Source organism: Conger conger, chromosome 15 (genome assembly GCF_963514075.1).
Source record: "Conger conger chromosome 15, fConCon1.1, whole genome shotgun sequence".
In the NCBI taxonomy this organism is placed as follows: Eukaryota; Metazoa; Chordata; class Actinopteri; order Anguilliformes; family Congridae; genus Conger; species Conger conger.
The window spans coordinates 34,369,456-34,396,656 of NC_083774.1; the positions used below are offsets into that span (position 1 = coordinate 34,369,456).

Below are 27,201 nucleotides of genomic sequence, written 5' to 3' on the forward strand. Positions count from 1 at the left end.
TCTATATTGTTTATGTCCTTTATTGTCACTTTGGTATGTGGACATGAATAAAGGTCTTAAATGTTTGTATATATATATATATGTGTGTGTATCTGTGTGTGTATCTGTGTGTGTGTTTGTGTGTGAGAGTGTGTGTGTCTTTTTGTGTGTTGACAGGCATATCATTCCCACCGGTCATCTCCAGTCATGTGTGCTAGAATCCTGTTTATTAGCATTGGTGTAGTTAGCTAGCTGCTACCACGCATCATTTTGACGGGAAACGACTGGACGTGCACAGACTGCACATCCCCCCAGCGAGCGAGTCATCGCCGGCCTTTGACCTGTCGGGTGAATCAGCCTCTTCTCGGCTGCAGTCGTTCACGTCCCTCTTTCTTCTCCCATCTTCTCTGTCCGAGCGACAGTCTGCAGGGGCCCTTTGTGAAAGTGGCTGGCTCTCCCACGCAGGTCCGGGGGAAGCCCTGCCCAGATTCAGGGTCTGTCTGCCTTTGTGAAAGCCGGCCGCTCATTCTTCTGTGCCAGAACTTTCCGGGCGTCCCCGGCACCCTGGCACAAACTCTTGACCGTTTCGGCTTGGCATGACCGCCCAACTGCCCACTCTGCCCCCTTTCAACCCCACCCCCCCCGACTGCATCGAATTCCATGAGCCAGGTCGGATTTGTCCCTCCAGAACCTACACGTGCAAGCGCTGTGATTTCCTCGCAGATCCAATTACCCAGAGGGATTAGCACTCGCCGAGCTCAGGGACAATGGGCTGGGCTCTTGGGAGAAGTCGCTGTGTTCGTCTGTCTCACCTACACCATATAACCCAGCGCCTGTTTTCAGGAGATATGGGCATGAACCCCCTTTCTTTTGTTGGTGTTTTAACTGCATGTAACCGACTACAAAACCCTGCTCTGGAACCCTGGTACTTTTGAGAAACTACAATATATATATATATATATATATATATATATATATATATATAAATGCTGGCTTCCAGTGAAACCATGCAGCCCTTTTCTTATTTTTGTATTCTTTTTATTTATTTATTATTCCCGTCATCACTCCGCCTCCCCTCTTGGGAGGTCAACTTTATTTTTAATTACAATTGGAAGGGAACAACGTGAGGGAAGGGAACAATGAAAGAACAAATAGTTAACAAACTGTGATGAAAGGAAACAACTGGCAAGTACGAAAGGGAGCGTTGATATTTGACATTGAGACTAAAATAAAATAAAAGAACATTTTGAAAAAACATGCAGCCCTTTACAGTACCCGTTCTCCGAGTTCGCTCCTCCATGTTCTCTGCCTCCGAACTCCCGCGGTTTTCTCCGGTCTGCGCTCCCTTCCTGCCCTCTGTCCTATCAGACTTCCTGCCCTGTCAGGGCTTTGCTCCGCTTGGCGAATTTGCCGGCTGGCGTAATGTGTTTCGGCTAACAGCTGTTCCTGCTACAAACGGCGTGGGCCCAGCCCTGTGTGGACATTTAACAGCTGATTTACAGTTTGGCCTGGGAGTTTACGTCAGCGCCCTCTCTTTAGGTCTGATTTAATGCCCTTTGGGGTTTTTTTGCGCCGGTTCGTCTCCGGGCAGCTGTAGCGTCCGGCGGGATCGCTTGGCGGACGTGTGAGCCTCAGCCTCGTTTCGCTCTGTCCCTGCGGAGATGTTCCCATGAGCCCCTGCTCAGAGGAGGCCAGCTCGCTCCCCTGCTGCAGCGTTTTTAACGCTTCACCCGTCCCGTCTGCTGCCCCTCGTGCCCGACCAGGCACGCTGCTCCTGCTCGGCAGCGTCTCACAGGCGACGTGGTCTTGGGTCGGTAGCCATGAGCTGGAAGGAGAAATGGGTTTGCAGAGCACCGGCGTCTGTCGAGTCAACCTTGGGCCAGCCCGGCGCTACCATATCAGAGCTCTGTAATTCAACTGGTCTGGGAGTGTGATCAGTTTTCACCAAACATGTTACTGCCACGCCACAAATCTTTTATTGAACAATGTGAACAGACCTTTCAGCCAATCTATGGTCAGCATGTACATAATCCTGGAAATCAAAGGCCTCTGTCTAGTACATGAACTGACAAGCTGTTCCACGTATTGAGACCTCTCCATGGAAATAAATACTTCCTTATATTCATGCAGAACTTGCCTTCTGCTGATTACCCCCTATGTCCTCTTAGTCTACTGGCAGAACTCTGTTGACAGAAAAATGGGTTGTAGTTTGCTAAGTTTGCTTTGCCGATCCCTTTAGGGAATTTATAAATATCAATCAAATCCCCTTTCGTCTCCTCCTACAAAGCCTGAAGAGATTAAGTATATTTATTATTTCCTCAGAACCTATTTAGTTGCCCTTCTTTGCACTTTTTCCAGAGCTTCCTTATAGGGTGAAGAGGGGAAGAGGGAAAAAAGAAAAAGCTCCATTAAAGAGTGCAGAACTAGATTGTGATGAAGTGTGTGGTATTGTACTAGATTGTGATGAAGAGTGTGGTATTGTACTAGATTGTGATGAAGAGTGTGGTATTGTACTAGATTGTGATGAAGAGTGTGGTATTGTACTAGATTGTGATGAAGAGTGTTGTATTGTATTTAATGGGCCACATGCATCAGCATTCTCTCCCTGGTTTTAGTATCTAAAACGCCCAGAAGACTTTGGCAAAGAGCAGTTTGAAAAGTCCATAACTCTGCCCCCAGAGCCCAATTCCCCCTCCCCCTGCTGTGGTCAGCTATCTGTGTTAACATCAAATGTTAAATTCACCGATAATCATGTCACGTGGGAAATCGTTTTACAAACTGCTCAGAAAAATAGCAGTCAGACCCAAAAATATGCATACCTCTCCCAAAATCTCCAGTAATGTTACTTGAATCAGTACGGAACACAAATCATAAGCTCCAGGACGATATGAAAAGCTCAAATACACAGAACATATCTGTGGTCTTTTAAGTTGAAGTTCATGAAGGAGTTAACCCTCTTCCCAGAAGTCCCTCTTCCCACATTGGTCAGCCTGTTTTCTGCACCGTGGCAGCAGCCTGGAGCCACAGAGCAGCAACCTAACCGCCATCCGCACGCCTGCCATTGTCCTCCTCCAGGCACATATTGGTTACCGTTCCTGCTATTGTATCAGGCTGCCTTGGAAAATCCCACCGGGCCGCGTTTTTTTCTCTAAAGTTTTGGCCGTGCGCTTTTGTAACAAATCTGATGAATGGGGGCAACGATACCCCCGATTTAGTTCTTTCTTAGCTTGCAAGGAGACGTTGACAAATTGTGCTTTGAAGCAGAGCTCCTTGTCCTGGAACTGTACTGAAAGCTTATACGCTTTGCTCCTTGCAGGTTGGCATTTAGGGCTACACAATGCTTGATGTAGGATAGTGTACGTTACAAATATCGACCTGTTCTTCCCTGCCTTGCTCCCTGTTCCTTGAAGAGCGTTCAGGTCTGCCCGTTGATCCTTAATACCGGAGTACTAATCTTCTGGAGGAGGTAACCTGCTGAGGATTTTTACACTTTTCATTAAATCAACTCATTTTACTCAGATATTCGTCTCGGATATAAACAAGAGCTGGTAATTGTGGTAACACGCATGCATGCATTTCAGCATTTAGCATTAGCACACGCTAGCAGAGTGACTTTCAGATACAATCCATTTCTAAAGCTGGATTTTTTTACTGAAGCAATTTGGTTAAGTACCTTTCTCCAGTACCTTTCCAAAGTACCATCAGCAGCCCAGTTGGGAATTGGACCCAAGCCCAGGTCCATAACCATGACACTACACTGCTCCTTTGCTCATGAGAGTCGTTTTTAAAATATCTCGTATTCAGGTAGCCACCTTTGTCTTATCTAACAACCATGGGATTGAAAATGGCAGTTCCAGAGCAAGAGCGTTTTGAAGGACGCTCTAGAACAAACGGCACTCCCCAGCCTTGCAGTTCTGTAGCATGTTGACCTGAGCGGTGGGTTCAGCAACTCACGTTACTTGAACTTGGCTCGCATCGCAGTACAGGGCTTTGGTTAATCTCCTTCTCCCAGAGTTCCTGTTCTGAGATGCCGTGGCAACCGGTTGCCTGGCCGACGCTGTTTACCTTTCCGCCTGAGAGGAAGTGGCAGCGAGGGAGGCGAGGATTGTGCTTTCTGCTCTGCTCTGCTCTGTTCTGCTCTGCTCTGCTCTGTTCTGTTCTGTTCTGCTCTGCTCTGCTCTGTTCTGTTCTGTTCTGCTCTGCCCTGCCCTGCCCTGCCCTGCCCTGCTCTGCTCTGTTCTGTTCTGCTCTGCTCTGTTCTGTTCTGTTCTGAAGTGACCTGTTCTGTTCTGCTCTGCTCTGCCCTGCCCTGCCCTGCCCTGCCCTGCTCTGTTCTCCTCTCCTCTCCTCTGCTCTGCTCTGTTCTGTTCTGAAGTTACCTGTTCTGTTTTGTTCTAATCTGTTCTGAAGTGACCTGTTCTGTTCTGTTCTGTTCTGTTGTGACCTGGTTGTTATCTGCATGCTGCCTGTAACCGGTGGTCATTATCACTCAGGCCCTGCTCTGTCAAAAGCCCAACCAATGTGTTCCAAGCAACCTTTATAGAGGCCACACCCCTTCCCTTTAGTTCCGCTCGTTAGGTGTCTGTTTTTATGTTTGGACTGACATTTAACTTCAGTGACACATTCATGTCATTCTGTTTCATTTGTACTGCATGTATACATTTGTTTAATATTTTACTTTTAATAGATCAATTTTAGTACAGTAAGTATGAAAAAACTGTAAAATGATAGGATCTTAAAGGATATTATGTGTGCTACAAGTGCAGTGCTAATTTTGTGTTTGTGCACAGATACCAGTGGGTTGCTACTTTGTGAAATATGGGAGAATAAGAACAATGGTAGCTGCATTTATCTGGAAATATGTATACTGCTTCAAATTATTTGTGGGCAGAAGCAATACTATTAAATTGCAATGTTCCTTGTGTCCTGAATTCAGGGTTGAATTTTTGTGATTTGCTCGGAACGCAACCTAAAAACCTGAAAACAACTGCAGGCGAAACAGAGTGTCATTGTTCAGAACTCATTCCAGGCTAAAATGAATGTGACAAATCCTCCCATTTTAGTGAGAATTAAAAATAAATACATGGAAATAATGAATGGCCTGTTCAGTTTTTCATTTTTATAATTTTACCTGTTCATGTTTTGCCGCTGGCTATAGTTTGATTTTTTTTTTTTCGTCCAATTTCAGTCACGTTGGTATTCAACTTACAAAGACATGAATTGTGACAAACTATTTTCTGTACGTGTTCAAGCAACTTTGGCAATCAACCAGTGCACCCCAATTAGCTGTCTGAAGTCGTGGCTAATTTATGAGCGCCTGCAGTATTTCCTGGCGGTTTTCAGCAGATATTTCATGACAATTGCCTTAACGCACAGATTTTAAGTTTGTGATGTGAATGTGCAGTGTACTCCACAGCCAAAAGAACAGAAATTGTACCACTGTCCAAATACTTATGGACTGCACTGTAAATATTTGCTGTTATTATTTAGTAGTAGTACTGATGTAATGCATTTTATATGAATTTGGGTAATATTTCTAGCTGTTGCATTATTAGTCTAGTGTTTATGTAATATAATGCCTGAAGGAAGTGGCGGCTCCAGACATTTGCTTTCCGTACGGGCCGGAGGCTTGGTTCAGGAATGGGTAATGAAATCCGGCTCGTGTGCCCTCCTTTCCCACCGTTAATAAGAAGAGCCGTGATTGGCTCTGACCTTGGGTTGTAGCGCTGATTCATTCACGGTGGTGGAAACGAAGATAAAGCCGGTCGAACCTAGACACTGCACAGAAGCAGGGAATCCTGGGAATTTCTACCCTGAATTCGGGTGCACCTCGAATAACGGTCGCGCGGGTCACAACCCGCTGTTCAGGAGGCTTCGGAGATCCTTTCCTGCACTGCAGCATTTGGTGACAAGTTAACCGATGGTTTTATATGAGCTTTTTATGTGAGAGCCTGTGGGTGTGAGAGCCTCTGGGTGATAGTTGTATTGTTGTGTGCTTGCTCACTGCCTCTTTCTATGGTGGGCTGTTTTTACGCGTTTCTGCACTGTACAGCAGTATCGTCAGGTTGTAACCGACGGCTTTAAAAGGCCTTTTTTATGTGAGAGTCAGAGTGTCACTGGTTTAACACGCGCACACGCCCTCTCTCTCGCAGGCTGCTCTTCCGCCGAGCGCACGCTCGTGAGAGCCAGACCGCTGTTTCAAGGTCGGCGTACGCACAGCCGTGACGCACAAACTCCGCGGCTCGGACGCGGCCTTCGGAAAATAAAGATAAGGGGGATTTCTTTTATGGAGAGAAGCGGGATTATGGCTGCTGTCTTAAAGGGACGGCCTTTCTTATTTGGGTCATAATCCGTACTCCCAAACACTCGCATGCTGACACAAAGGGGCTAATCCTTTGTGTGAGATATCTTTATTCAACGTACGCCAGAGTCTATGCAGCTTGTCTCAGTGTTGGAGTAGATTAAGTGTGGAAAGTCAAAAGCTGTAGCATTTGAGACTTGTTTTGGGATGTTTGGAAAATGTTGTGTCCTGAGCTCACATGACAGAGTGACTACATGACAATGTAACTCTGCTTGATGTAGCTGCATCTATGGAAATTGTATAAGGAATCATACAATTTAACATTCACCTAATTAGCAGAAATGCTTAAGTCACTGTTGTTGGAGCGAGCTGTAGTTATGCATCAAACTAATATCTGCTATATATATGCTAGCTATATAGATATGATGAGCTAGTTAGCGAAATTGGAAGTGACCTGTGCTTATCAACACTGACGAGCTGGCTCGATCAATAGTTTTTTTATTTTCTCATTTTCTTATGAATGCCTGAAGGATTTGCCCCTCTCCCCCCCGTCCTCGTTCTGGGCCACAGTCTGGGTCTGTGTTCCTGGCCACGGCTGCTTTTGGTGGTCCGGCGCTCTGCCCCGCGGCCCCTCCATCCTCAGACTGTCACGGCACCTCCATCCTCAGACTGTCACAGCCCCTCCATCCTCAGACTGTCACAGCACCTCCATCCTCAGACTGTCACAGCACCTCCATCCTCAGACTGTCACAGCACCTCCATCCTCAGACTGTCACAGCACCTCCATCCTCAGACTGTCACAGCACCTCCATCCTCAGACTGTCACAGCCCCTCCATCCTCAGACTGTCACTGCACCTCCATCCTCAGACTGTCACAGCACCTCCATCCTCAGACTGTCACAGCACCTCCATCCTCAGACTGTCACAGCCCCTCCATCCTCAGACTGTCACAGCCCCTCCATCCTCACACTGTCACGGCACCTCCATCCTCACACTGTCACGGCACCTCCATCCTCAGACTGTCACAGCACCTCTTCCTGCGTCGCCGGCTGATTGATGGCTCTGAGCCGCACGGCGTTTTATCGCCGCGTCCGTCTGGGTCCTGGCGCTGCCGGATCACCGGATTTACGAGCCCTGCTTTTCCCCACTTCCAGAAATATCCGGCTCTTGAGAATCTCAGTCAGCTTGAAAGTTTGGCTATCAGGCATACGCATCCACCCACACACACACACACACACACACACCCAGAAATACACACAGACACACACACACACACACACACACTCACCCACGCACACACACAAACATCCACCCACACACCCAGAAATACACACACACTCACCCATAAATACACATACACACACACACACACACACACAATTTGCAGAAGGTCAGAGCCCATTGAAATGCCACTTAGGCTCCTCCTCCATTTAGTCAGCTGGGAAGGACAGCCAGCTCTCATCAACTGTATTTAACCAGTTTCTTTAAAAAATCTAATCAAACATATTTCTCTTTCTGCCCCCCTCTCTCTCCCTGTCTCACACAGAAGATCTGTATGTATCTTTGTCAGGGTGTTAAAGACCTTGTGCAGACCTGTCGCGACCACCTGTTCTTACAGTGCTAGCGTAACTCTCTCACAGTGCTAGCGGAACTTTCTCACAGCGCTAGCGTAAATGGTCTCACAGTGCTAGCGTAATGTTCTCACTTTCTCGACCAAACTAAGGGGTTTACAGTCATATTTTCAACAGTTCAGTTCTGCATATGTATACTACATATGAATCTAAGAATCAATGCATGATTATGCTTGACACGATTGAATAGTTCTAGTTGAATTGTTTTACTCATCAGACAGTCAGCACTAGACTGTGGTTGGTCGTATTGAATATGTTGATGTTGTCTTGATGACTAGCGATTGCTGAACAAAATGCCATTACGGCACCTCGTAAAGTAGTGAGCAGTGATTCTCCTTCGCATCTGTCAATCCAGTTCTATTCAGCTCAATGCTTTTATTTAATTTTATCCAAGGCCACTGAAGTAGTTTATAACTACATTTTGTGGGCAGTGTATTGTTTGAAATATCATTCACAATGTGTCTGTCCTATGCCTAAAAACCTAAAAATATCATTCGCAATGTGTCTGTCCTATGCCTAAGAACTTAAAAATATCATTCACAATGTGTCTGTCCTATGCCTAAAAACCTAAAAATCAATCCAGCCCCTTCTATTGCTGTTACAGTAGCTGGCATTAGTTAGAAGGCAATTTTTTGCATACTAATTCCACACAATTCTTCCGATGAAACATCTACATCATCAGAAAGTATACAGCTCTGTGATGGTTATGCAATTGGACTGAATACCTTTTCTTGGTGAATGAGCTTCATTAACGCACAATAACCTCTCTTAATAGGCCAATTACATTTCTGGCGGCAACTAGCATAATTCACATACTCCACAAGCTCCTCGCAAAATCTGGTTATTTTTTGCTAAAATTGTGTCCTGAGCTTGCATGACATAGTAACTATACAAAAATTTTACTCGGCAAGTTAGGGAAATTGTGCTGCATCTAAGGAAATTGTATAAGGGAACATACAATGTATCATTTGCCTAATTTCCAGAAATGCTTGAATCACTGTTGTTGGAGCAAACTAGCTATATAGTTATACATCAAACCAATATCTGAGCTAGGTATATAAATATGGCAAGCTAGTAAGCAAAATTACAAGTGACCTGTGCTTATCAACACTGACAAGAGCTGGCTCGATCAATGCAGTTCTGTGACCCAAAAACAGTTCAGTTCCTCTTCGAGGTCGTGCTCCTTGTCGTTCATAGAAATGATTGGTAGCAACAATTTTAGGAATCTTCCGTTAACTGTGAATGGGTACGCAATGGATTATGGGTCATTTTCTACAAAGGAGTGCTCAGGCTGCTAGCAGCTGGACTGAATGAATGGAACTCCATTAGGAACTTAATTTAGTTTGCTACTTAGACCCTGATAACGATTATAAGTCTTTTATTCCCCTTTTTTCTTTGTGCATGAAAAACAAAAACATGTCTGCCTCAATGTATGTTGAATCATCAGGCATGTTGACTAATATTTATCCAGCTGTCTCCAATCAAAGTATCTTTATATACTATATATATATGCTCTATATGCTCTATATGCTCTATGGCTGGGGGCTTTTCACTCTGAGGCTGCTATTGATTCATGGAGCCCTCTCCTGAAAAAGCACTTGAGGTACATTGGTGTGCCTGAGGGGGGTGGGAGGGGTGAGTGAATCGGATTAATCAGAACATTCAGGGCCTTTGCCCAGCTCCATGTGGAGTAGATCTGTAGGCCTTGTGCAGTTGCGCTTTTTTTCATCCATATCATTATCGGTCCATATCGTTAATTAAATGGCAATGCCTGCATGGCCGAGGCCCTAAATGGTTGGAATGTGAATAATGTGTAAATATCAGATGGTGACTTAATATTGCCAACTATTCAGCGAGTGTCAGTTCCTTAGACTCACTATGTACTTGTAGGACCCCCTAAAAAACCGGATGTGACATCACAACGGGCTTCTCCTGCTAATACAGTTCAGGTCGTTTCAGGCATACTTAACTCCTGTTTCCTCCCATCCTCCTCTCCTCCCTTAACTCCAGGAGTTACAGTACAGAGCAGTACAGTACAGTATTATCACATGACTATCCAAGACCACACCTAAAACATAACTTTGGATGTTTTTGCAGTTGAGTGTCTGGAGTCTTTAAAGTATATTGCCCCCGGGGCTTTACTCCTGAGAGACGCTCGCCACGAAGACACGCTCGGCCCAAAAAAAGACAAGCCTCTGACTGGGAGAGAAATCACAGCACCCAGCGCCCCGCGTCATGGGCGCCCGCTCCGTGTGAGCGATTGAGACGTTTGTCTCGCGTCCTCAGCTGTGGACGTGGCAGGGGATTTATACCTGGGCTGTTTGGACAGATTAGCACTGGGAAACGCTCGCAAAATATCACACCGATGATGAGGACAGTATGACGCATTTGTGACTACTTTTGGGGTGACCCTCAATGACACAATGGCGAAATCTGTTCTGTGGCATGTAATGTCCGTAAATATCCAAATCAATAAAAAGTGATTTCAAGAAATTTCAGATTTGAGACTGGTGGGAACTCAACACATTGGTTGTAGTTGTTGAGGTTAGCACATGCCAAATGCTTTTGTGTGGCTTTAAGTGTCAACGTAACCTCACCTAAAACCTCAGAAATGTGTTCCGTGGCTTGTGATTAAAAACAGGCGTTATATTTGTAGAGATCTGAGCAAAGTGTCAAAAAGTCAAAACCGTGTTAAAGACAGAGTAACCCAGCCGAAGTCGGCCCGAGGTGAGTTCATCCCCGCACTTCAAACGGCAGGTGTGTAATTTCAGCCTCGCGTCAGCGGCCCCCCGAGGGCGTTCCCCGCCCCCTCATCTGAGGGACCGACCCGCGCTGCTGCACTGCGTCATCGGCCGAGGAGCGTGGACACGTGTGGGGCACGGAGAACTGACCGCACAGCGTGGACCTGTGTGGGGCACGGAGAACTGACCGCACAGCGCGGACCTGTGTGGGGCACGGAGAACTGACCGCACAGCGCAGACCTGTGTGGGGCACGGAGAACTGACCGCACAGCGCAGACCTGTGTGGGGCACGGAGAACTGACCGCACAGCGCGGACCTGTGTGGGGCACGGAGAACTGACCGCACAGCGTGGACCTGTGTGGGGCACGGAGAACTGACCACACAGCGTGGACCTGTGTGGGGCACGGAGAACTGACCACACAGCGCGGACCTGTGTGGGGCACGGAGAACTGACCGCACAGCGTGGACCTGTGGGGCACGGAGAACTGACCGCACAGCGCAGATCTGTGTGGGGCACGGAGAACTGACCGCACAGCGCAGACCTGTGTGGGGCACGGAGAACTGACCGCACAGCGTGGACCTGTGTGGGGCACGAAGAACTGACCGCACAGCGCGGACCTGTGGGGCACGGAGAACTGACCGCACAGCGCAGACCTGTGTGGGGCACGGAGAACTGACCGCACAGCGTGGACCTGTGTGGGGCACGGAGAACTGACCGCACAGCGCGGACCTGTGTGGGGCACGAAGAACTGACCGCACAGCGCAGACCTGTGTGGGGCACGGAGAACTGGGCGCACATAAATCCCGCGTGTGGTTTCCACGTGGTTTGCCCTCGTGAGAACGCATGTTGAGCCATTTTAATGGCCTGCTGTTTAAAAAAATGTATATAAAATTATACAGGCCTGCTGTTAGCCCATCTGGGAAAGAGACTACGGGGGCGTGCCGGTTTACAATCTCGGAGGTGGAGAACCACCTATCATCGTCCTCAGTGACTCACCGCCTCGGCGCCATGCCAACCACCTCAGCCCCCTGACCTCACAGACCCTGGTGGAGTATAAACACGCGGCGGAACTTTCCGCAGGTGTCTCCGCACTCCGGGAGGGGAAAGGGTGTCTGCCGGGGCGGTGTGCAAAGCACATTTGCTGGCTTTATCTCGGACAGTAAAGCAATTGGCGACAAACTTTATCACCCTGTGCTATTCTAACGATAGCTGTGCGCTGCTGATCGATTAGCACAGGTCTTCTTTTTTTTTTTTCCTTCCTGTTTTATCTTGTAAAAACGAGTGTAAAAAGTTAAAGTCGATTCCTCCAAGCAGGAGATTACAGCGCTTCACAAACACCTGAAGGTCCCAAAATGGGGGAGTATCTAGGATGACCTCTTACAGCCGGAATGCCCTTTTGAATTAAATAAAATAATATTTGTAAATTATGGTTTTATTAATACAAATCCGAATGGGGGATTTGGTTACTGTCAACATTTTCTGTGCTGTGTTTAATTGAAGATAGATTTCCCCGCGGCTGAAAAAGCAAAGTTCTTATATTGTGGAAACCGTATAGATCAAAAGACTTTTGGGCCATTTCACCATATTGCTTTTGGCCTAAACTTTAATGATATGATATAAAAATTTTATTTTGCATTTGAAAAGAATTTTCATGAATTCCTGTGACCAAAAAGGTGTAAGGACGTGAGACTTTAGGCTTGTTCTTGCCTGTGCGTTCGATCTAATCTTCACAGCTCATTTCTCATGCTGTCTATTGTTGATGTGTCTCAGCAGAATGTATGTCTGGTCTGCTACATAAAGCTTTGCCTTTCTACATTTCGTTTCCTTCCTCTGGGGGACTGCAGGTCAGAACTTGTTCGGTCTCTCGGACACACACGCGTGCTTTAAACACGCTCCACATTTTATTGCGAAGGTAGATGCAAACTCGATATCGTCGGAAGCCGCGTCAAGCTAAAGTACCGTAAACCGAAACCGGCCTGAGAATGCTCGCTACTGTAAATACAGTGAATTCTGTTCTTCAAACGTTTGACTACGCTGTATGTAATTAAAATATCAGGAAGTCTGTGCTTTGATTAGTGGCCCCTCAAACCAAAACCATGCGTCCCCCGCGGTTTCCCATGAATCACTGGATACGTGCAGGATGTCAGGCAGGAAGCCCTGCTTGCGCGGCTCTAGTTAATGAGTTTATGTTTTTCTGGGGAGGGGGGCAGGGTGGGGGGGTGGGGGGTGTTTGGTGGAGAGGCGGCGAGGGGGTGCTGGAGCCGTGCATGGGAAACAAACGACTCCCATGGTGCTGTAAAAACAAACACTGCTATACCTTAGCCCTCCCTACTAGCGTATTCGGTTCCCCCCGCTCTACACTGGCGCCGTCAGACCCTGGTACTCCGGTGGATCAGTGCCGAGCCCGTAGCAGCGCCGGCCTGAAGCGCTTCCCGCTCTGCGGTCTTTCCGGTGACCCCATATCCCCGAGGTCAGACGACCTTTTATTAACAGGAGAAAAAACAGCCTTGGGTGAGACCTTTGAGCGCTACGTGACAAGATAAGTCTGCGTTTTATTGGTGTTATTGGGGAGGCGTGGGCGTGGCTCACCACGGGAACCCGATCTGCAGCGCGGCGTCGGCAGGTCCTCCCGTGACCCGTCCCGCGCACCGTATCCGAATCACAACCCGTGCGCTAACGTGCTCACGCACCGCTAACGTGCTCACACACCGCTAATGTGCTCGTTCTGAGCTCCCCAGGAAAGTCGACGATGAAAGAAACCTTTTCTTGAAGGCGGATTTGGAGTTCCAGCCCTCTTTGGTTTTTAATGGGGCGAGTCGAACTGCCCCCCGGGGCACTGCCGGAGAGGATCCGCTCCCCCACCCCACCCCACGGTCTCAGTGTTCACCGGCATGCTGCTACTCGCCATCCCCTTAAATTCACAACAGTGAGGGAGAGACGCGAAAGACTGCCATGGCTACCCTGGGTTTGACTGGAGAGAGTTAGATTTTAAGTTTAGAGCTTTTAATCGGGAGTGGAAAACGGCACATACGTAGTGCCGACCCAGCTGTGTTTCTTTTTTATATTATTGCACTGCATTAGGAATTTCTTTGTGAGTATATCATTGCCATGGGCAGGTCAGCAATCAAAATGCTGTTATTACTACAGTATTGGCGTTGAAGCTTGTAAATAAATAGAAAAGTCATTTTAATTTATTTCAGTACAGTGGGCTCCAGAATTAATGCCACCCTTGATAAATACGCACAAAAAAATGCTTTTAACAAAAAATAATACAGATAAGCTTTATTTATCGACGTGTCAAGCAGTCAGCTTTATTTATGATTTAATGGAATCAACCACTCGCCTACTTCTCCATTAAACATGTATTTCCTCAAAAACATTATTGGCGCCCCTGGTTTAACACTTTGTGCCAACTTTAAGAAAAGGCATTTTTAAAAATTTGTGATTACATTTTTGACAATTTCTCCATGCAGAACGTTGATATCGTTGGGATACCCCTCTCTTCAGTTCAGACCACAGGTTTTTCATGGGATTTAAGTCTGGAGCCATTGCAGAACATGTTTTTTTTTCATTTGTTTCTTGTTTTTACCATTTTTGAGGATTTTGATGTGTGTTAGGAGTCGTCGTCCTGGTGAGTGATAAGTGAGTCGTATTTTTCAGGAACAGAAAACGTCCCGTTGACGCAGCAGCCGAACACAGAAGACGTGAGGACGGGGAAAGACCCCCTCGCTCCGGCGCCTGCAGAGGACGCGAAGAAGCCTGCGAAGAAAGGTAAAGAACACGCCAATGTCGGTTAGCACGTTAGCACCTGACTCAGACCCCTGCTGAAAACCCATGGCCCATTTTCACGCCCAACCACCCCCCCCGCCCCTCCTAACGCTCAACCCCATTTCCATTCAAGGAGAAACCCACCTACACAGCGCCGGAAACAAATCAAACATTTCGCCGTAGTGAGCGCGTTGATTTACGCTCTCATAATAACACCCGCATAAGCCCTATCCAACATTAAATCACTCCCGCTGTTATTCATGTTGTCTGAGACGGAGTCGAGGAGGGGGGGGGGGGTGGATGGAGAGTTATGAGATTCGCAGGGAAGATTGCTGCATATGTTCGAGGAAATAAAACAAAGGGCTGGCACCTTAGCGTCTGGCGCGATGCCCGGGCTATGAATGAGCGCGCGCCCAAGGTTGAAGTCGGCTTCCTCGGCCCAGGTCGACAGCAGCGCATTCAGAGCCGTTCGACACGCCGTAAATCTCCGTGGGAGAAAGGGGAGCATCTTCCCTGGCCAGCTGTGTAAACCCAACCTTTATCATAGAACAGCCCCTTATTATTTTTTTCCCATAGCCCGCATTGCAGCAGGAAGATAGCCTGTAGATAGCGACTTTATATCCTACGGTTTGACGCACGTGGGTAGCTCGCTGTAGCCGTTTTCCCTCCCTTCCTGTGTGTAAATCTGGTTGAGGCCGATAACGTTCATGGCAGGGATCAGCAACTTGTGGTTCCCAGGCCGAGAACCACTGGTTTTCCGCCCTCCCCTTACCTGGGAGTCAGAAGATGGTCTGGCCAAACGGTATCACTAATTACCCGGGAGTAAAGAAAACCAGGGCTGGATTTGAGGGCCACAGTTGATGATTCCTGGTTTATGGCCAAATCAGGACACGTCGACTGGGGCAGCCTGTAGCCTAGTGGCTAATGTACATGACTGGGGAAGCCTGTAGCCTAGTGGCTAAGGTACATGACTGGGACAGCCTGTAGTGTAGTGGCTAAGGTGCATGACTGGGGCAGCCTGTAGCCTAGTGGCTAATGTACATGACTGGGGAAGCCTGTAGCCTAGTGGCTAAGGTACATGACTGGGACAGCCTGTAGTGTAGTGGCTAAGGTACATGACTGGGGCAGCCTGTAGCCTAGTGGTTAAGGTACATGACTGGGGAAGCCTGTAGCCTAGTGGCTAAGGTACATGACTGGGGCAGCCTGTAGCCTTGTGGCTAAGGTACAGGACTGGGGCAGCCTGTAGCCTAGTGGCTAAGGTACATGACTGGGGCAGCCTGTAGCCTAGTGGCTAAGGTACATGACTGCACCCTGCTCAGGCTATTAGTACTGGCACACCTGAACTCACTTCAGTGTGCATTATTGTTCTGCAGTGGGTTGGTTGCATTTTCTCCTGGATTAGTTAAGTATTATTTGTTTGCTTGCTGATTCTAAATTCAGTTTAGTTGTCATTATAGTGTTCTGTTGTGTACTTGTTTGTTTGTTAGCTATTACAAGTGGTGTTTATTTAGATTCAGTGAAACTGGGTTAGGTGTTTGTTTCTCTCAGGTAAGCTAGGCTATTAAGTTAGGCTATTGTTTTACTGGCTGGCAGGCCACAGCTTTTGTTGTAGGAGGAGCCAATACTTTGCACCCTGCTCAGGCTATTAGTACTGGCACACCTGAACTCACTTCAGTGTGCATTATTGTTCTGCAGTGGGTTGGTTGCATTTTCTGTATTCAGCGTCAGGGTTATTTAAGCAGTTGTGTAGCGCACCAGCGGCAGCTGTGTGCGGCAGCCTCGGCTACTTGCCTCGGCGTACGAAGTCGCAGGTGTACAAAGTCGAGGGTGTCTATCTACGGGTGTCCATCCAGGCTGTCCGAGAGCCTGATGTTTGATTTTGTTTTTGCTGGCTGCCCTCATTCCACTGTGTAGTATTCCCCTTGTCCTCCCTAGTTCCCTCCATGCGTTTCCTTCCCATCCCTGTCCTCTCTCCTCTCCCCAGGTCCCAGTCAGGTAGGAGGTTCGCCTCCCGCCAACATGGGCAGAATATCTCTAACCTCATCTTCCCTCCCAGATCCCCTGGTATTGATCTCTGTGTGGCTGGTGGCCTCTGGAACTGCCAGTCCGCCGTCCAGAAAGCAGACTTCATATCTGCCTATGCCTCCCACCTCAACCTTGACTTTCTTGCTTTAACTGAAACGTGGCTCTCACCAGAGAACACGGCCACCCCGGCTGCCCTTTCCTCTGCCTTCTCTTTTTCCCACACACCCAGATCCTCTGGCAGAGGAGGTGGCACAGGTCTCCTAATCTCATCCTCATGGAGATCTAGTGTCTTCTCCTCATCCCTCTCCTTCTCCTCTTTTCAATTTCATGCGGTTTCTGTTACTCTGCCGTGCAAACTGTTTATCATTGTTGTTTATCGCCCCCCGGGTCCTCTGGGGAACTTTTTGTATGAGATGGACATCCTCCTCAGCTCCTCACCTGTCAATGACACCCCCCTGATCCTCCTGGGTGACTTCAACCTCAACTCAGTGTCCACCCAGTCTACCTTTCTCTCCCTCCTCTCTTCTTTTGACCTTACCCTCACTCTTTCCCCTCCCACCCACAAAGCAGGCAACCTTCTTGACCTCATCTTCACAAGGAGCTGCACAACATCCAACCTCTCTGTAACACCACTCCATATATCTGACCACTCCTTCATCTCTTTCTCTCTTCCACTCTCCTCTAACACCCATCCATCTCTCCCACCATCCACTGTCACCTGTCGACGGAACCTACGCCACCTGTCTTCCTCCACCCTCTCATCTACAATCCTCTCCTCCCTACCATCTGCGGAGTCTTTCTCTCGACTGTCTACCGATGATGCGGCTACAACTCTCATGTCCTCCCTCTCATCTTCCTTTGACTCTCTGTGTCCCCTCACCACCAAACTAGCTCGGGCCTCCCCCCCCAGTCCTTGGCTTTCTGATGCTCTACGAGCTGTCCGAACCGAACTGCGGGCGGCGGAGAGAAAATGGAAAAGGTCCTGTCTCCCCAGTGATATAGCTTCCTTCCATGCCCTCTTATCATCTTTCCATTCCTCTGTCTCTCTAGCTAAATCTTCCTTCTTTCACTCGAAAATTAACGCGGCCGCCTCTAATCCCCGCAAACTGTTTTCAACTTTCTCCTCTCTTCTGGCCCCCCCTCCCCCCCCACCCCCCTCATCACTCACACCTGATGACTTTGTCTCCTTCTTTGAAAAGAAGGTCGATGCTATTCGCAATTCCTTCTCCCAACCCTCCACCCCTGCTGACCCTCCTACCCTCCCCAACTCCCTAACCTCCTTTTCTCCCCTCTCTGACACTGACACGCTGAAACTCCTTACTTCCCACCGCCCAACCACCTGTCCTCTTGACCACATCCCCTCTCCCCTCCTACAATCTATATCTGAGGACATTCTCCCTTTTCTCTCCTCTCTAATCAACACCTCCCTCTCTTCCGGCACCATGCCCTCTTCCCTGAAGAGGGCCAGAGTCACTCCCCTCCTCAAAAAACCTACTCTCGATCCCTCTGCCCTGAACAACTACCGGCCTGTCTCTCTTCTTCCCTTTCTCGCTAAAACCCTGGAACGGGCGGTCTGCTCCCAACTGTCCACTTATCTTCTCCACAACAATCTCCATGACCCCAACCAGTCTGGCTTCAAGAGTGGCCACTCCACTGAAACCGCCCTGCTCGCGGTCACTGAGGCACTCCACTCTGCTAAAGCAAAATCCCTCTCCTCTGTCCTCATCTTCCTCGACCTGTCGGCCGCCTTCGATACAGTCAACCATGAGATTCTGCTCTCATCGCTGTCTGGGATGGGTGTCACAGGTTCTGCACTCGCTTGGTTTTCCTCCTACCTCTCTGGTCGCTCCTACCAGGTGACTTGGAGGGGTGCACTCTCCGACCCTCAACCCCTACGAACTGGAGTCCCGCAGGGCTCGGTTCTTGGGCCTCTCCTCTTCACGCTATACACCATGTCTCTTGGTTCTGTTATCTCTTCCCGCGGCTTCTCTTATCACTCCTACGCTGATGACACCCAACTCTTCATTTCCTTCCCCCCCGACACCCAAATCACCACACAGATCTCTGCCTGCTTGGCTGATATCTCTGCATGGATGACTTCCCATCACCTGAAGCTCAACCTTGCCAAAACTGAGCTTCTCTACATCCCTGCTAAGTCCTCTCCGTCAATCGACATCTCACTGACTGTGGAGGACTTTGTAGTTTCCTCCTCCCGTACGGCAAAGAATCTTGGGGTGACTCTTGATAACTGCCTCACCCTGGCTCCACAAGTATCCTCCACTGCCAGAACCTGCAGGTTCTTTCTGTTTAATATACGCCGCATCCGTCATCTCCTGACGGAGAAAGCCACCCAGCTCCTAGTCCAGGCGCTCGTCATTTCCCGCCTGGATTACTGTAACTCCCTCCTAGCCGGTCTCCCAGCATGCGCCATCAAGCCCCTCCAGCTGGTCCAGAATGCTGCAGCCCGCTTGATCACCAGTCAGCCCAGGTCGGCTCATGTCACCCCGCTTCTCATTGGCCTCCACTGGCTTCCTATTGCCGCACGCATCCGATTCAAGGCCCTAGTGTTGGCATTTCAGGCTGCTAAGGGGACTGCCCCACATTACATACAATCCCTGATCACTCCCTACTCCCCAGCTAGACCACTCCGGTCTGCCAGCTCTGGTCGCCTTACGATTCCCTCTCTACGGGCACCTGGCGGTCCAGCTGCACGTTCACGCCTGTTTTCCGTTCTGGTTCCTCAGTGGTGGAATGACTTGCCTACCGCTGTCAGGACAGCAGAATCCCTCCCCCTATTTCGACGCAGACTCAAAACACACCTCTTCAAACTCTACCTTAGTCCCCCCTCCTGATTTACCCAGCCCCCCCCTTCTGATACCCCTATCCCTGTCTAACCCCCCCCCCCCCCCCAAAAAAGGTGTATTTTCCTAGTTCTGGATGTGATGCTTTGACTTGTGGTAGAACCTATGCACTTGTAAGTCGCTTTGGATTAAAAGCGTCTGCCAAATGACTAAAATGTAATGTAAATGACTGGGGCAGCCTGTAGCCTAGTGGCTAAGGTACATGACTGGGGCAGCCTGTAGCCTAATGGCTAAGGTACATGACTGGGGCAGCCTGTAGCCTAATGGCTAAGGTGCATGACTGGGACCTGTAGCCTAGTGGCTAAGGTACATGGACCTGGAAGGCTGGTGGTTCAAGCCCCAGTGTAGCTACAATAAGATCAGGGCAGCCTTTAACCCCACATTGCTCCGGGGGGGGAGTGTCCCCTGCTTAGTGTAATCAAGTCCTCTAAATAACAAATTATTATTATTATCTACAGATGGCATTGCAGTGAAGTATGATTTGCTTCAGATAAGCTCTGTAATCTCTGGTTGTGGTATCTTCTTGTGAGTGGGTTGGTTTATGGTTGTTCTGGGTTATGTTCTGTTAATTGTTATATGATGGGATGTTACGCAGTGTGTTTGTGCTTCGTCTTCAGAGATGGGAGGAGGCGCTAAGAATGTGTTCAGCCGCATTCTGCGCGTAGCCCGTCGCCTCCTGGGGGAGGTGGGCGGGGGGCAGAGCACCGAGAGCCAGCCGTCCCCCCAGAAATCCAGCCCCTCAACGGGCCGCCCCCCCAGGGCGAGAACCTCCTCCTCCCTCACACGCGTGCAGGTGAGTGGGGCGAAGACCCGGGCTGCCTCTCCAATGGCCGAGTTTCCTGCCCCCTATCTTGTGTGAGTGTGTGAGTGTGTGTAACTGTGTATGTGTGTGTATCTGTGTATCTGTGTGTGAGTGTGAGTGTGAGTGTGTGCGTGCGAGTGTGAGTGTGAGAGTGAGAGATGGAGAGCATGTGTGCATTCATGTTTTGGGCAGGGGTATGTGTGAGTACAGCTGTTTTTTAGCCATTCAGTTCTTTCTTTCCATCTTCAAAAGGTGAACTAACTCTTCCACTGAAGGCAGAATACACCACAGGCATTTAATTCCCCGAATATGCTATTCAGAAAATGCAGGGAAACGGCATGCTTCTGTCACTCAGATCGGATGAAAGAAGTATTGAATTTATCTTTCAGTAGCCTTCGTGCTTGAAGAAATTTAATACACCATTTACAGTAGCCTTGAAGGCTTTGATTAATACTACCATGAATGTAATTGCAGACAGAACCTCTGGAAGACGTGTCTGGTGATAACGGGCAGGGCAGGGCTCTCAAACCACCTATGACTCCATTGTCAGCCTCTAATATGTAAATATGGGCTTAAAAGCAGCAGTTTTAGCTCTTTGTGTTCCACAGATAGATATCCAGTTCTGAGTCAGCCTGGTTCGCACTTGTCGTTCTCTATTGTAAAAGGGGTAAGAAAGTGGCCGCAGAGGGCTTATTTGGCAACTACTTCTGGGATTTTGAAGCAGAAAGCCATTTCTCACACCACTGAGCACTTTACACACTGAAAGTGTGTGAGAAAACAGGTTTGCTGTTTACTTATTTGAAGTGCCAGTTTCTGGTGGCACTGCGGTTTGTGAGTGTTGAGTTTCAGGTCCTTTCCTGCCGTTCCTGTCCATCGCCCTCGCCGTTCCTCCCTCGCCGACAGCGTCAGCGCGTTCCCTGCAGCATCCTCGTCTGCGCATAAACCGCTGGAGAGACGTAACAAAGCACTATGTTTGAAAACATTTCGCCCCTTGTTGAATTTAAACAGGGCGAACTTAGACATGTGAGGTCGTGACCTGTTCTTTGCCCGGTGTTTGAGTGTTTGAGGGGCGGTGAAGGATTTTAGTGTAGCCTGGGCAAATCATTTTTGATGCGGTGAAAACTTGATTCATTTGTTGCCAGTCAACTTGAGTGTGAGCAAAAAAACCACATATTCTGGATGTCAGTCTCAGATCCTGAAGGGTTGTGGTGTTCGCTGCTTTTTGATGTGTTCCTGCACTTAAGTGCTTAATTTAAGTCTCTTTTTGACTGAACCTTGTGCACACCTTGTTTCCATTGGATGTTAAGCGCTTCTTCAAACACAATCATGAAGACCAGCAGAGACTGTGGTCCTCCAGGACCAGAGATGGGGACCCCTGCTCTGCAGATTGTTCTCGGTACTGTACTCATGAGTTTATTTACCAAACACTGATGTAGGCAGGTTGAGTAATTAAAGCATTAGTGCAGCCTATAGCCTTTTATCCAAAACATAAAAGATAAAGGGTCACTTTCTTTTTTTTAGATATAAATTCATACTGCATTTCATTCAGCCGCCGTCCTTTAATGATAAGCTAATGTGTTTAGAGCAGCGATGGGCAACTCCAGTCCTGAAGGGCACGAACCAGGGTCTGTATAAAGCACTTTGCAGCCACCAGTTAACCTGGCTAAATCCTTTAATTAGCCATATGCACCATGACTGATTCACAAATTAGGCCACAATAAAATGCTACAAGACAAGAGCATTTATCAGCTGCTGTCATAAAATCTCACGGAATGTGGTTAAAAATGACAGATCACATGAAAGGTTGGGCTGATTAAATAATGAAGAACAGAAGTTGGCCTGATATCCAGAAACTTGTATGGCCCGCCTTGCCCATCCCTGGTGTAGAGAGCTAGTCTGGAGGCCTGCTCGATGTCTCCTGATGTCAGAGGCTTGGCTGAGCAGCCTCCCTCCACAGCAGGAGACCCTGGGAACTGTCTCTCTGATGTCAGCAGGGACAGGGGGGACCTCTATCAGTGTGGCACATAGACATTCTGTATGCACAGCAGGGACAGGGGGGACGTCTATCAGTGTGGCACAAAGACATTCTGCACAGCAGGCTCCTCTGGCCGCCAACGTTCTGCTTCCCCGTCGCCCAGGAAGGGCCGTTCGTGCGCTCGTCTCCCAGAAAAACCAGCCAACGTTTCTTTTACTCGAACCTGTCGGTAATGTTCAGTTTTTCTGTGCAGTTTTGCTGTTGTGCTGTTGTGGGCTCGTTGAAGCAGATACTGGCCTTAAGGTAGGGCTGGGCGATATGTGGCCACAATGATTATCGAATGCAATAACAGTTGTCACTACCATGTGATGCCTTGCCTTTTGTTTTGTCTTTTTCTCTTTGATTATACCAGATGCAGAAGTAAACACCCAAACTTCAGTCGCCCTGGGAAACGCTTCAGGGGAAAAAAACATCATCACTGTTATTTATTCGGTGTTTCCAAGATAGCCAATCAGCAGCAAGGGCGTACAGCTTATTTGTGATCATGTGATGCATTTCTGTCAATCACATGGAAGCTGTAAGGGCTTGCTGCTTATCGACTGTCCTAGCACCCAATAGTTTACATTACATTACAGTTATTTAGCTGACGCTATCCAGTGACGTATAGTTGATTAGCCTAAGCAGGGGGAAATCCCCCCTGGAGCAATGTGAGGTTAAGGGCCTTGCTCAAGGGCCCAGCAGCTGCACTGATTTTATTGTGGCTACGCTGGGGCTTGAACCACCAACCACACACTGAATGTCTTTGTGCCGTAGGGCGGCCTGTAGCGTAGTGGTTAAGGTAAAGAACTGGGACATGCAAGGTCGGTGCTTCTAATCCCGGTGTAGCCACCATAAGATCCGCACAGCCGTTGGGTCCTTGAGCAAGGCCCTTAACCCTGCATTGCTCCAGGGGAGGATTGTCTCCTGCTTAGTCTAATCCACTGTACGTCACTCTGGATAAGAACGTCTGCCAAATGCCAATAATGTAAAATAATGTAACTTCCAGGTCCTAGTTTGAGCACCTTAACTACAAGGCTATAGGCTGTTCCACATCACCGCATCAGGTAAAAATAAAGAGAATAAAGAATAAACACAGTAAACCACCATGATCGTTTTGCCGTATATCGCCCGGGCCTACCTTAAGGTGTCGCATTAAGGAACATTTCACAAAGTAGCATGGTAAGAAATGGCAGGCTTTGGTTTCGGTGACCTGTATCCACGGCCTTCTGGGGAGGGGAACATGGCCGCCAGGGCCTTTCTCCCATCAGATAATTTCTCGCATTGGGTTTCGCTGCCGGCTTCCCATCTGAAGTGCGTCCAAGCCCACATGCCTGCTTCCTGCCAGGGACAAGTGGTTCCCATGCACGTCTCCGCCTGGCAACCGAGACGACACCTGTCAAGGCAAATTGTGCAATAGTGTCGATGGGGGTGTCTTTTGCGTCAAGTTGTCATTTATTTAAAGTGTGTGTTAAAGTCTCAACACACTGTACACTTGAAAACATATAAGTGGGCAACAGTATAACAGTTTAACAATTGGGCAACAGTATAACAACGGAACAACAAGTCAACGGGCGGTCATAAGAGACTTCTGACTGTTCGAGACCTAAATTACTGTTCTACATTTCTAATTAGGAGGTTTTCCAGACCTGAGCTTGTACAAAATCTGCGTTAGTCTTTGTGGCCTGTGTCAGCAGGGGCTTTGAGAATAGAAAGTGAGGAGAAGCGTGAGGGTGGGAGAGGGATGGACCGTGTGAGAACCTTGCACATGCCCAGCTCCCATCTCCCCCTCGGCCAACATCCCCCCGTTAGCATCTCCCAGAACGCCTAAAGAATCCAGGAAATACGACGCCTACTTATCAACAGTGGTACAGGAGAGGACAGCCATTCCTTCTGGTGATTAGGCTCGCTAATGGCCACCGTGAGACGCAGTGTGTTTGTTACACGCCAACGGCAGGTCGCGACCCCCTGACCAGCGTCCCGGGGCCAGCGTGGCGGTGAAGGGGAGAGAGCATTCCCTCGACCTCCCGGGAGGAGTCGCACGCGTTCGGCTCCAGATGTTCTCTCATGGTGCTAAAACCCATTTCCAGGCGCTCAAAAGACGGCCCTTAATGCGGGCGCTCCCGGGTCCTGGCTGTGGTCTGTAAATATCGGCCCACAAAGGAGCCCCCCGGCCCGTGGGAGGCCGTTTGCCTGATTTATCGCCTTTGTTGCCCCGGTCGACGATGCAGAGTCGGAAGAAAAAAGCGTGGGAACTCCCGAGAACAGGGCAAACGTCTCGCGGAAAGGGCAAATTCAGTGACATGAGAAACGTGTTGGAGCTCAACACGTTTCACTTTCGAGGAGGTTTCACTTTAAGGAGTGGACAATAGGAGTCACCCACCCAGATATGGAGCCGTCATGGCCGCCCTGTGGGAGCGTGGGTGTTCTGTTTCCTCCTCCTCCTCTCATTGAGATGGCGCCCTCAGCCAGCGCGCCGGTTCTTAGCGTAGCTGCGGCATTTGGAATAGCTTATTAAAGCTACAAAAAGATCGCATTCTCCTTTTTTCAAGGAGCACTGAAACCTGAACGCAAGTGTTATCATTGGTCTTTTTTTAAAAAGGTTTCTATCTGTTAAATGGTATGCCGCGACTGACCACATTTCCGTTTTCTCAAAGGGGGCATATGCGCAAGGCAGACGTGCTCTGTATCTGATGAGCCGGGATGGAAGCTGCATGTTTATCAGACCGTATTTAAACAAGGTGGCGAGTCGTGCCCGCAGCAGCCGAATGAGCTGTCAGTCTCGCTGCGGCTACGCTAAAGCAAGTGCGGAAACAGCCAGGCTTCTGACTCTGCTAATAAGGCTAAAGCTCATTTGCCGGTCCGTAAATGAATTTTTCACACTCCCCTGGCTCTTAACAAGTGCTGTGCCCTGGTGTGAAATTACAGAAGGTGGTTTTTTTCCTCTTAGTCATGGTGGGCTGTGGGTGGATGGAAGGTGAAAGGTCAGAGGTGGGCTTTGCGGCCGTCACCATGGAGAAACAGATAGGGCCTCTGTGTTTTTGTAAATTTAAGTGTTTTTTTTTTTGTTTTGGTATGAAAAGATTGGTAACATGCTGGAATCACTGTAAACACACCCCCCTCCCCCAAAGAAATTCATTTGGGTTTTATTTTTTATTTTTATTTTTATTCCCCCACAGTATTTCAGGTACTGAATGGTGTTTCTTTTTTTTGTGCGCTGTATATTAAAAAGGTAGTGTGTTAGAATCTCTGCAGTAGTTTTTCATATATCTTTTTTATACAAATTATTGAGGTCGCAGCCTAAGAAACCACATTTTCTTGGGCACCTACAGTTTATAATCCACATAGCCAGGAATCGATGGCTAATATGAGAGGTGAAAACATGTTGGAAATGTGAGGTATTTGCACTGTAATTACCAGCTCAGTGTGAGGAATTTTGGCCTTGGTAGAGAGGTTGTTGACTTGTTCCAGCTTTGCAGCTTACTGCAGACAGACGGGAAGAGAGAGTTTCTGTTTTTCTGTGCACAGTATTTCTGGTACTGAATGGGGTTTCTTTTTTGTGCATTTTATATTAAAAAGGTAGTGTGTTAGAATCTCTGCAGTATTTTTTCCATATATGTTTTTTATACAGTTTATTGGGGTTGCAGATTTTTGGATTGCTTCCACTTTAAATATTCTATGGCTTTTTCATTTTCATACTTTCTTGGGGCACTGGCAAAGTAATGTGCCCTTTAAAGGTCCCATATTGTACCTCTTCCCAGTGTTTTATTTTAGGTCCTGATATCCATAAGAAGGCGTTTGTGTGGTTTTAAGTACCAAAAACAATCTCTATCTACTTTTACATTTCCATTCATCAGTACCTCTCATGAGCTTTTCCAAGAACAGGCTGTTTTAGTGACTGTGCCTTCATCAGTGAACCTCTGTTCTGATTGGCTGGCTAGCTCCAACAAACTGAACACCGCCTGTGCGGAGCAATTGGGTCTCTTCCGGCTACAAGATGGGTCACGCTGAAGCAAACAAGCACACTGTTGTGATGTCATAAGTTCACAGAACTCCAAACAGCTTGTTTAATTTTTTTTATACGGATTGTGTGGATTTATTTGGGGACTGTGCTTTTCAATACTTTCAGTCTTTTTATAGCACATATAACTCCCTTATCCACATAGCAAGGAAAATGGCATTTGTCATTACCTCCCACTGGTATTATGAGCCAGAAAATGGTAGTTTGGTGGCCGTGCCAGCTATGTAGTGGTCAGTTTGAGGCTTTAGCCAAACCGCATGGTGACCAATCACATGGGTTTCCCTTGTACATTAGTATGTCACCAAAGTTCCCCTCTACACTGGTCTGTCTCCATAGTTACCCTCTACACTGGTCTGTCTCCATAGTTACCCTCTACACTGGTCTGTCCCCATAGTTACCCTCTACACTGGTCTGTCTCCATAGTTACCCTCTACACTGGTCTGTCTCCATAGTTTTGGTTTCCCCTCTACACTGGTCTGTCTTTAGAGTTACCCTCTACACTGGTCTGTCTCCATAGTTTTGGTTTCCCCTCTACACTGGTCTATCTCCATAGTTACCCTCTACACTGGTCTATCTCCATAGTTACCCTCTACACTGGTCTGTCTCCATAGTTACCCTCTACACTGGTCTGTCTCCATAGTTACCCTCTACACTGGTCTGTCTCCATAGTTTTTCCTGTACACTGGTGGGTCTCCACACTTCCTTTGTGCACCTGTGTGACCTGTGTTGTTCTTCCACCTTTCCCTACCAGATAAGGTCTCGGAAGAAGAGCCAGAAGGGGACGTTCCAGCGCTCTGCGGCGGGGCGAAGCAGGAAGGCTGCGCTCCCCTCTCAGGATGCGGACGGAGGGGAGACAGACGCAGGGTAGGCGCAGGCGTTTCACGCAGTGATGTACGCTTTTACACTCACTTTACACTCAAAAAACCTGCAGTCACCCCTGCTCCCAGCATCAGAAAGGGCAGGGGTGGAAAGTCCTGGGGTCTGAAGTCCTGCCGTGTGTTTCCTCCACCCGTGAACTCAGCCAGCTGATTTGATGAATTAGTTCTACTTCCTGGTTTGA

General features: G+C 48.2%; 1 protein-coding gene across 1 annotated transcript in view; it reads left to right on the forward strand.

Moving 5' to 3' along the window:
• si:ch211-266k8.4 (carabin) overlaps positions 1 to 27,201 on the forward strand; it is a 94,770-nt gene that overhangs the window by 46,545 nt on the left and 21,024 nt on the right. Inside the window, exons 11-13 of the mRNA XM_061222661.1 lie at positions 14,314 to 14,424; positions 19,925 to 20,100; positions 26,893 to 27,005. Coding sequence (XP_061078645.1) covers positions 14,314 to 14,424; positions 19,925 to 20,100; positions 26,893 to 27,005 — 400 coding nt within the window. The remainder of the gene's footprint in view (positions 1 to 14,313; positions 14,425 to 19,924; positions 20,101 to 26,892; positions 27,006 to 27,201) is intronic.